This window comes from Nymphaea colorata, chromosome 5, assembly GCF_008831285.2.
Source record: "Nymphaea colorata isolate Beijing-Zhang1983 chromosome 5, ASM883128v2, whole genome shotgun sequence".
NCBI lineage: Eukaryota > Viridiplantae > Streptophyta > Magnoliopsida > Nymphaeales > Nymphaeaceae > Nymphaea > Nymphaea colorata.
The window spans coordinates 16,129,301-16,140,681 of record NC_045142.1 but is presented as its reverse complement, the minus strand read 5'-3'; the positions used below and the strand labels follow the sequence as shown (position 1 = coordinate 16,140,681).

Below are 11,381 nucleotides of genomic sequence, written 5' to 3'. Positions count from 1 at the left end.
CCATCTCAGTGATGATATTTTGGTTGCAGTTTTTTTTTTTTTAGTTTTAGGTTATAGGAACATGGATACATATATAACTTCATTTAATACATCATTGTAACTTAGAACCATGGTTATTGAGTTTTGGTGTTAAACATTAAACAATATTATTGTTTAATACATTTGTTTAGTTGTGGATAGATGCAAACATTGGATGGCTTTATTGTAAGCAAATTTCTGTTTACAGATATATTTCTGATGTTTGGAATTTGAAGCAATCATCAATTGAAAAAAAAATATAAATCTCTACTAATGTTTGATACTGCGTTAGTAATACTTTCACTGATGCAAAAGTAAAATGTCGTTCAAACTTTTATCGACACATGGGTAAAGCTATGATCAACGTCCACTTGATCGTCGGTAATAATCTTCACTAACATTTAATATGCATTGGTGTGGATTATCATCAACGTGTGTCTACTCTCGCTAATATTATTACTGACACTCGTCAAAACGTCGACTAATAATTTATTCAACTACATTCAGCAAGCATCGGTGAACAGGTTACACTGACATGTGGAGAGGAAATGTTGGTGATAGTTTTCACTAAAAAACTTTTTACCGACATCTAGAGGAAATATCGGTAAAAGTTTTGCCGATGCTAGGACCACCTTTGTGGAAGTTTACTGGCTATCAGTAATATATGTATTTTTTTGTAGTGGGGTTTCCTTTTATCATAACCATCATAGTGGCAACTTTTAAGATCATACCAACTTCACCATTTAGTGCCAACTATTGTAGAGTCTAAGTTCCATAGTGAGGCTGGTAGAATGTCAAGGCATACTGCCTTAGGCATTTTGTTTGGGACTTCTCCATCCAAAAAAGTGTAGAATCATGAAACCTATAATTGCTTGTGCAAATTAAGGACCAAAGCTATGGAATAATTAAATCTATAATTTTAGTGATGGTGATCTTCAAGAGAACCCAAGTTGGTACAATGATAGAGGGTTAGGAGTTTCTGTTAAATAGTTCTATCCCTTTGAAGAAGAAGGCATTGTAGTAGATTATGACCAAAGAGGGTAGCCTACTAGAATATTTAGCTTCTTAGCACAGGACATACCTAAAGCAAGTTGTTTAGTATAACCAGGTTCACAGGCTAGGCAAGACTTAATTTGGTTTAAACCGACAAGTTTGTGGTATAGACTTGGAGGAGGATGAGGATATGCAGAGATTTCTCGTGGGCGGGACATTGTCAACTAAATGTGAAGATTGATTAGGGGTTTGGGAATTGTAGGATATTTTGACAATGTTATTGAGGACTAATATGAGGATTGCTGAAACCAGCTCACGATGCAAAGAACATCTAATAGCCCATGGCACTACTTGAACACAACATGAGCATGAAGAAGAAAACAAGAGTTAGGATGTTATGATTGTTATGTGCTTTTCATAGGCATTATCTCTCAATACTATAGCATCCAAATGATCATATGTTTTATCATGTTTGTCTATTCTTAAACTTATAAACTACTGGATTCATGGCTACTTTCACACTATATGTCTGACCCCCAATCCATATAACATTAACGATTAGGTTAGGTATTTTCAGAAAACATATAGGAAAAAAAGGTTGCTTAGAAGATGGAGTGATGCAGCATGAACTATATGGGAATTCATAAACTCATTTTGATGCATCTTATATAATAAAAATATTTAGTTTTTCGTTATTAAATAGATTTAACTCCATTTTTGAAATTATTATTTCAAAGTATTTGAGCTCAATTAAAGTGAATAGAGAAGGTCTAGGAAGAAGGTTTATTTGATAATATAGATGATTCAAGCACTAAAGGAATGAGGACCAAATGGATGAAAAAATGTCCATTGTGGGTGGCTTACAAGTTGGAAGAACAAATAATGGAGACATTCTTGATTCATATCTTATCTCACATCAGGGTTTGATTTAGATTTAAAACAAGTACAAGATCTTGGATCTGGGAATAACTTAGCATCCAAACTGCAAGCACCAGACCTGAGTTACCTATCATTCCTTGTCCCTTCCTCTTCCATTTTTTCTTTTCCTTTTCTGTTTTTTTTACTTCCATCATTGTATCCCATTGACCCTTCAATGTCTAGTACCATCAATCTTCTTTATCGCCTCTTAGCCTCAACTTATGACTTGTAATTGAGCTCCCCACACTCTCTTCTACTTGCGCACCTAAAATGAAGAAAAAGGGAGCATCCAATCACTTGAATCTTGAATCTTGAACCTTCTCTCTTTCAATGCTCTTTTGGTCCTAGTTCTCCATTATTTTGTTCTTATTGTCTTTGATCCTTCCTCATTCACTTCTTTCTTTTATTCTTCTATATGGTCCTCTTATTCTTCCTTCTTTTTTTCGTTTTTCTTCGTTTTCTTCTCTCTTCTTTTCTTCTTTCCCATGACATGGAGCATTGGGTGGCAATGAGGTGCCATTCGGACCCTTCTCCATATTTCGAAATTAGATGCTATCATCAATTGGCCATGAGCTGTTTTTCTTCAACTCTTCTAAGTCAAAGCTTGCAAAGTCAACACTTGATTCTTCACTCTTTCTATAGCATAGATTTTGATGATTTCATTTTTTATTATTTTAGATAGAAGTTTCTCTCTATTTCATTTTTTAGATTAGTTAGATTAATGTACAGGTTATTAATTCTTACACTGGATTTAAAGTGAACTTTGATCTCAATCTAAAGTTACGCTCAAAACCTTAAGATATGGTTTGTCATCCTTCATAAGTCTGATCTATGAAGCAAGTCTTAATTTTATATGTTTTTTATTTTTGGATTTAGTCTTTGAGTGTTATATTTTCTATGTGTTCGTTTGTTAACTTTCATATGTTAGATTAGATATATGTGTTTCGATTCTTAAAGGTGAATCAGTTAATTGGCCAAGTGGCACATGATGTTCAAATGAGAGAACTAGTTCTTGTCAAAATTTAGCCTTTGGTTCTTAACTTGAATTAAATTTGAACATTTTAGGGTGATCTTGAAATTTTGTCTACAATTTGAGGTTAAAATTTCCAACTAAAATGGTACTTTGAGAGATTTTTAAAATATCAAAATCTATTTTAGACCCTACAACATTTAGTTGTAAATAGAATAGAAATCTAATTTTTCTCTATCTAATGATCTACGTTAGAAACTCTAGTTTAGTACTTCTTAACTTTTCCTTATTATCAAAGAGTACTGTAAATGTAAGGAAATATTTTTCTTAAATTTTTATGTTTTGATTTCTTAAGTTTTTTTGTTTGGAAAGCAAATTCAAAATCTGTGTAGGTCTATTTCAGCCAGACATGTTCTCCAGAATGAGATCCATGTACCTTGTTGTAGATATGTTTGAATAGGTTTTACGTAGAAAATTTTGTGCATTATCATTGAAATGATTGCTAGACATAGTGTTCAAAAAAATATAAAAAACATTTTTGTTTGACTTGTACATGGTTAGAACCCAGTTTTAGCCTTTAGCTTTGTCATAAAACATGTGACCTGTACGTCTTTCTTCTCATACTTTGATCAAATAAAGGTGATTTTAATCTTTTCCATCTTGATCAATTTCATACAATTTCCACAGGTTTTTCATATTTTTTCCTCACACTGTAGGCTAGGATTTGTTAAAATTTCGTGATTTTTAGCTTCATACTTTTGTCTTTTTAGTAGCTTTATTTTAACTTTGTTATTGCACATGTTTTTTACTAGAGGTTGCTTTTGTAATTTGAAAGTATAGAATTATTTTAGAGTCAATCCAAAGGTTTATTGAATTTGGTTTTCTAAAATTTGTGGTTTGCCAACATGTAAAAAAGTATAAGATTATTATTATGTGAATTTTTAAAAGGATTGTCTTTCTTGAAAGTAATAAAGAGAGGGAATCATTTGGAGTGCTCAATTTTTTGAACCTGCAGTTCTTCATAATTTGATCTTGATTCTTGTATCATGAGAATGGCTGCCAAAATGGTTCACTTTCCTCATCTTGTGCTTTACTAAGAATAGAATTTTAAAATTCCTTTACCAAATGGATGCATCACAGGAAAAGAAGTATGCTTTGAGAATCTTCAAGGTGCTGAGGACAAAAAAATAAAACCAACTAAATCAATGATTTACTCATAATTTAAAAGGCTAATTAAGATTAAGTCCATTCATTATCTTCAAAAGCATATGTATTCAGACACAGTTTCTTATCCATTATAATTAAGAAATCAATCAGTCGAAGATAAAAAGGAAAACTATGAAAAAGAGAAACTATTTTATCTTCGACTTATGTACTATAACAACGTCACACAATCAATATGCTAACATTGGTCACAATGAAGAAAGTTTTCTTCCTATAAGGTAGAGAGAAAGTTTTCTTCCTATAAGGTAGAGAGAGAGAGAGATCCACATGATGCAGAAGAAGCTTAAAAGACTTAAAAAAAGGTAAAATAAACAAAATATTTAACAAGAAAAGCACAAATAAATAAACTAGAAACCCGAAGAACAAAGAAACAAAGTGGTGAGAAAACAAAACAAAATTAACACATGAAGGCACTGATAAGTAGTGGAGTCACATATGGGCATTTGCCCCCACCAGCCCATAAATTTTCATGATTTATGTATAGATCTCGCAACAATTTGCCCTTTTATATATGGGTGCCCCCAAGAATCTAAAATTGTTTTAATCAGTGTCCATTAGTCTAGAATTTCTAACTTTGCGAGCCACATTAATGAATGCAGCAAAATAAAATTTTTCTCTTTTCTAAGGCCATGTATGTCTAAAATTATTTTATGTTTTAGATAAAATTGGCGAACCTTCAACTCAAGTGTCACAAAAAAAGGTCGGCCATGAAATCCAAAGTAGCGATGTTCCATTAAACGGGCCACCCAGATATGATATACCCAATTTATTTAAGTTCTTCTCACTAGAAGAAGTGGGATAGGGGGGGCCAAATGAATAAGCTTGGATCGGATCCCGCAATTGAATCTTCGGAGGAAGGTGATGTCACCGTGAAGGAACTCTCGAGGACAGAGAGGGAAGGAAGGGAGAGAGCGCGTGTGTGCTTTGTCGCGTACACCGCGACCTACGCGGTCAATGAGGGTGGGCTGGCAACCACCATGCGATGCGGGCCCCACGCGAGACCTTCCCTTCCTCACAATTGGTATGACCACTCGCACGTATCGGGCCGTGTGTGGAGCAAGCAATCGGCGGCCCGGCTCAGCTCCGCTCCACTCGCCCAACCTCCGCCTCATGATCGCGCTCCACTCTGCCCGCACTTTAGCAAGCAGATTTTGAGTGATTTTGTTTGTTTACATGAGGTAAATCCTGTATCATAAACGCCAGTTAAATATTTTTTCGATATACATGTATTCAATATGTTTTATTTACATATAATAAATATAAATTAGTTCATATTTAATATGTACAATAGTTGGGCTACAAAAATATGATAACTTGCAACCAATTTGATCAAATAACTTAATTCAATATATCAAAATGACTTTGTAAGTTTAAATGACAATGACCAGTTTAAGCTATAGTTAAATAACTTTTTCAAGTTTAGGTTTTTTTTGGGTATAATAGGATGAGTTTGAAAAAAAATAAGAGAAAAATATGATAAATTAACTGAAAAACTAATAACACAATAACACAAACATCAAAAGATAAGTAGATTTCTTATAAATAAAAAATAAAAAAACTGTTTGGTATTAAAAAATGAAAAAATAAAAAAGCAAAAAAAATATGTTATTTTTTGTTCCTAAAATTTTTTTTTTCAAAAAAAACACTTTTTTAATTTTAAATGGTAATTTAATTTATTACATTTTTCGAAAAAACACGTTTTTTTTTTGTAACTATGGACTTTAAACATTCGGGCCATATTACTTCAATGATCAAAATTTCAGTGTGGTTCTCATAGCTTTAATTTTAAATATCTAAACTTCGTGTACACATGAGACATGTATACTTTGTCACAAACGAAAACTAATGAAAGTTGTTCTGAACAACTGCCAATCAATTTGACGAGACCCTTATCTACTTGCCATGCCCAAAAGGAGTTTGGAAGAGGCAATTTGCAATTTTACTACTTAAAAAATACACCTTCTGTGCCGGCAGCGTGTAGTGTTGTTCTCACAAATCCTGTCACATCTGTCCATTCATGTATTTCATAAACAATTACATCGTTTGTGTTTTTGCGATAAAAATAAGCAAATCAACTTTCTCCAACAGCGTTTGGAAAAAATTAAATTTATGTAAGAATAACCGGTTGTGCTTCCTTCCGTTCGTTTTATAATGGGTAACCTGCTTCAACTCATTCTCTTAACGCGTTCAGTATCCATTTCATAACATATTTTATTCATTCGGAACCAGATGGCGCTTTGAGAAGACCAACCAAACTAAATCCGAAGGGTTTGGTTTGAGTGAGGAGGAGAGTTATTTGACGGCTTCAATGACAGCCGCAGCCCCTTCTTTTTTTTTTTTTTTCTCTTTCTCTCCTTTGTTCATAGCTGCCCCTGCCCATCGGCCAAACAGTGAGATTTTCCTATGCTTCAATTTGTGTGTATAAACTTATCCTCATCACTCTCATGGTTTGATGTGCCTTATAACATGTCTCAATTTACTAGTGTAAGCAATGTTGGCTCTTCAATTCTAAAGAACAAAATATCACTCGAGTGAGGGTAGAAACCTTTTTATAATTTTTAATGTCACATATTTCTATGATCTTAATGGCCGAGCTGAACTATGTTGTATGGTAATGGTGGAGCCACATGATAACTAGTGTGGGCACTGTTATTTTTTTTATTTTTAAGTAAATATTGTTATATATATATATATATATATATATATATATATATACTGCGCTTTCAACCCATTTTTCTGCTGCCGTATGAACTCCGCAGCTTAAAGTACTTAATTAAAAGTAAGATATTAAAAAAACTTAGTCGGCTTGCTTGCGAGTCGCGTGAGTAACAAGGGCTCTCAACGAGAAAAAGAGCGCCGGGTTTAATTTCATTTAATTTCGGTTGAATTTGCGCTGCTTTTCGCCCGTCCTTTTCAAAAAGTCGGTTCCCGTGCCCCATTTTCTGCACGTCGCTTTCCTTCCCTCTTCTCCTTTCTTTTTCTCAACGAATGGGATAATTCTTAATACTTTTAATTTGTCTTCGAAATATCCGAATGCTTCCCCCTTCTTATAATACTTCGTATTTTTTCTCAACGAATGGGATAATTGTTAATGCTTTAAATTTGACTTCGAAAAATCCCGAGTGCTTTCCCGTTCTTATAATAGTAATACTCGCAGTTTTTTATTTTTCTTAATTCTTTGACCGAGAGAGACAGAGGAAGACGAAGGGATCCTTCTTGGTGGCTCTCCTTTTTTGAGCCCCCCGGTTCCTCTCCTTCCTCCCTGCTTCCCTCCGCTCTTGAGGTAGAAGAAGGGGAGGAAGGAAGCCAGTGTGAGCACGCTTCTGACAGGCAGATAGAGAAGAGGAGGAGAGAGAACTTCCCGTTCTCGCTTTTGATCATAGGCTCAAGTCTTCGGTAGGTAAGCCATCTATGTGTCTCTCTTACAAATCGTGGAAATTAGAAATTCTTCTCATGGTGGTCTTGCGTTATTTAGTGCTTTGGTTGTCTAGAAAGTAAAGTTTCTTGCTTTGCTACTCAATGGATTGGTTGTCTGGATGAGCAGGAGATGGCGGTCATCAATTTTTCATTTTTATCGTTTTCTTTCCTTCCTGTCCACTGTGGATTAGGTTCACGAACCGACGTGGTGGCTCCTTTTATGCTCTCGCCAGGGCACCACCCACCATCTTCCTCCTTTCACCCTTTACGATTCCGTTCATCTGTTGAAGAAAACCGCCGTCTTTTTGCCTGTTTACCCCCTTCCTGTTTGGGGAGGAAGAAGAAGAGGGGAAAAGGAGTTTGCGTGTGTTCTTTTGATGGTTTGGTCTGATTAGGTTTCTTGTGCAGGGTGAGAGGGTCGCGTATGTGCGGAGGACCAGAGGGCTTGAAGAAACAGGCGTTGCGTTGTGGGATGGAGGACGCAGGGTTCTGCGTTGGCGTCAGCAAGGTTACCACCGCCTGCTCCGCTCTCCTGGAGCTCTCTGCTTCCGATGACCTGATTGGGTTCAAGCAGGCCGTCGAAGAGGATGGCTCCGCCATCGATGAGGCCAGCTTCTGGTACGGGGGGTCTTCCGACAGGAAGATGGGCTTCGTCCAGAGGACGCCGCTGATGATCGCCGCGCTCTTCGGCAGCACCGACGTCCTCAAGTACATCATCTCCACCTATTCCACATGCGGCATCGACGTGAACCGTGCGTCTGTTTCTGATGGAGCCACCGCGCTCCACTGTGCCGCGTCTGGTGGCTCCCCGGCCTCTGCCCAACTCGTCAAGCTTCTGCTCGAGGCCTCGGCTGATGTTAATTCCGTCGATGCGATAGGAAACCGGCCGGGAGACCTCATCCCCACGTCTTCCCCTGTTCTATCAAAGTCCATAGACGATCTCAAGTCCTTGCTGAACGTTAACGGCGACGGAAAGTCATCTCCGGTGGCTCGGACGCTCAAATCCGGGGTGGAGAAGAAGGAGTACCCCGTGGATCTCTCCATGCCTGACATCAAGAACGGCGTCTACAGCACGGATGAGTTCAGGATGTACACGTTCAAGGTGAAGCCCTGTTCCAGGGCCTACTCCCATGACTGGACCGAGTGCCCCTTCGCTCATCCGGGCGAGAACGCGAGGCGGAGAGACCCCAGAAGATACCACTACAGCTGCGTTCCCTGCCCTGACTTCAGGAAGGGTGCTTGCCGCCGGGGAGATGCCTGCGAGTATGCTCATGGCGTCTTCGAGTGCTGGCTCCACCCTGCCCAATACCGCACCAGGCTGTGCAAGGACGAGACCAACTGCACCAGACGCGTCTGCTTCTTCGCCCACAAACCAGAAGAGCTCCGATCCTTGTACCCTTCCACCGGCTCTGCCCTCCCTTCCCCGAGGTCGATGGGACTCGATTCTCCTGTGCTCAACCCGTTGACGCTTAACTCACCTTCTGTTCTTTTGGGCACCCCACCGATGTCGCCCTCCGCCAGCATCGGCTCTTCATCCTCTTGGCAGCAGCTTGGCGGTTGCGCCGGTGGCCTCCAGGCGAGCAGGCTGAGGGCAGCACTCAGCGCTCGCGATCTGACCCTTGACGACCTTGTGGAGTTGGAGGGACATCAGCAACTTCTGGACGATCTCGCTGCTGTGGCCGCATCCTCTTCACCACCCCTTCAGCAACCAAGGCTCGGCTCCCTTGCCGCTGCTACCGCCCTTGCTGCGTCCGCCGGCAGCCGCAGTGGGAAATTCAGGAACATTTCTGGGTCTGCTATGCATTCAGCCAACCTCGAAGACATGTTCGCGTCCGATGTACTTTCCCAAATGGCAGCCGCGGACTCCGCCGGCTTCGATCACAACTCCATCCTGTCGCTTAAAGCAGCGGCCGCCATGGCCCAGATGCAGTCGACGATGCGTCCAAACGTCAGCTATGGCATCCCTTCCTCTCCCGTGAGGGCCTCTTCTCCGCATCTGGGCGTCGACCTTAGCTGCGGATCGTCTTCGCCCATGATGTCCCCTGCCCTGGCCACGGCGGTCATGAACTCTTCGAGGTCCGCCGCCTTCGCCAAGCGCAGCCAGAGCTTCTGCGACCGCGGTGCGGCGGGGGTTGGCCTGACGACACCTACCACATTGTCAAAGTTGTCAAATTGGAGCTCCCCCAACGGGAAACTCGATTGGGGGGTTCAGGGAGAAGAGCTCAACAAGCTGAGGAAGTCAGCGTCCTTTGGCATCCGCAGCAGCGGCGGAGCGTCTGCCCCCAAGGAGGAGGAGCCGGATGTGTCGTGGGTGCAGTCGCTGGTGAAGGACGTACCTCCAGGCTTCGGGCACAACAGAGATGGTGTGCAGAACAGCTTCCAAGGTTCGGGCGTCTCTGGTTCCGGCGGGTCGTTCGCGCCGTGGGTTGAGCAGTTGTACATGGAGCAGGAACAGATGGTGGCTTGATCCGACCGCAGTCCACCGCTCACCTTTGCTGCCAAGATTTCTTTATTTTGGAAAAACTTAACAATTCGTTAATATTTATTGGTTATTTAGGGAAAAGCATACAGGCGCTGCTCGACGGAGGCAAAGGGAAACGGGGCAAAGCGCCTGACGATGATGCTTTTTTTCTTCTTTTTTTCTTTCTTTCACAATAAAATTTAGGCGTTCAAAGCCTGCAATTGTCCTGATAATTGGGGCTTTCATATTCCATTCCATATTTGTATGTTTCTAATGAAGAGATGTAAATTGTAGTTGATCGACTTTGCTGCTTCTATTGTTGCGTATTTCTGTGTGGATGTTGGATGCGATGGACGATTAAATCTGTCGAAAGGGAATCGCCGTCCAGGCCCTCCTCCCCTCGATGTCGGTTTCCCTCTTTCCACGGCCCCTCTCCACTTTTTTTTTTCCCCCGGAAGATAGGTAGTGCAATTGGTGGGGGGTTGGGTGACATGTAGCTACGGCTTTAGTTTTGAATCATCTTTCAGTTTTGACTCTTAGAGGGCTTCAGTTTTGGCTCTTAGAGGGTGTTGTCATGGTAGAACACAGAGTGTTGATTTTGGGATTAAGGATGTTATTGTGGAAGCTAAGTTGACTCGTTCTTATCCTTTTCTTCCTCTATTCCTATCAACTTGTGAGGTGTTTCAGGGAGGGGAGATTGTGATATGAAGTTCAAGGAAACGCAACTGAAGTTACGTAGGACAATGAAGAGCCTGAAACTGGTGGATTGTGAATCTTGGTGATGAAGTTCAGATGGCAGTTTGCACCACCCATGAATTTGCTTGTGAAAATTTGGAGAATGCATCAAATGATGAATGGTAGCTCTAGGGGAGCATGATCCATCCGGCACTACAATTAAATGCTTCTGGATATGCTGGGAAGATGTGCCACATTTCCGTGGCAGAAGGAGTTTTTCTCTTCACTAACTCGTTTTGTCGTAATTTAAAGATTAACATAAAGATGCTCAAAACTGGTTTAAATCTGCTGCTGAGGTTGGGACATAGCCTGCTCCTTTGTTGGTGTCACTAAGGAAAATTCGAGAAAGGTCATGACAGCATCAGTGATTCATCACAAAAATAAATCACCCAGCAGGCTGCACGTATAAAGAAAATAACAAAAATGCAGCCTGAATTAGTTGAAGTGCCTATTTTTTTGATTGATAGACAGACTGTTAACTTTTTTGACCTCTTGCTTGGTTGATAACATACCGTAGACTACAGTACTTTTGATGCCTTGATGTGTCTTCTAAAAAGTGAATCAAGGGATCTGCTGTCCCAGCGAAAATGAGTACCCATCAAACCAGCACAGAGTTTCTAGATGAACTTTCAATTTAACAGTACG

General features: G+C 40.1%; 1 protein-coding gene across 2 annotated transcripts; it reads left to right on the top strand.

Annotated features, from left to right (window-relative positions):
* The first annotated feature begins 7,279 nt into the window (after positions 1 to 7,279).
* On the top strand, positions 7,280 to 10,315 carry LOC116254507 (zinc finger CCCH domain-containing protein 66-like). 2 transcript variants are annotated; one of them, XM_031629941.2, is made up of 2 exons: positions 7,280 to 7,519; positions 7,949 to 10,315. In XM_031629941.2, exon 2 carries the CDS (start codon positions 7,965 to 7,967, stop codon positions 10,005 to 10,007), a length of 2,043 nt encoding a protein of 680 aa, XP_031485801.1. In that variant the 5' UTR covers positions 7,280 to 7,519; positions 7,949 to 7,964; the 3' UTR covers positions 10,008 to 10,315. The 2 variants fall into 2 exon arrangements, with proteins under 2 accessions (XP_031485801.1, XP_031485800.1); XM_031629940.2 differs by having other exon boundaries at positions 7,312 to 7,523.
* The last annotated feature ends 1,066 nt before the right edge of the window (positions 10,316 to 11,381 follow it).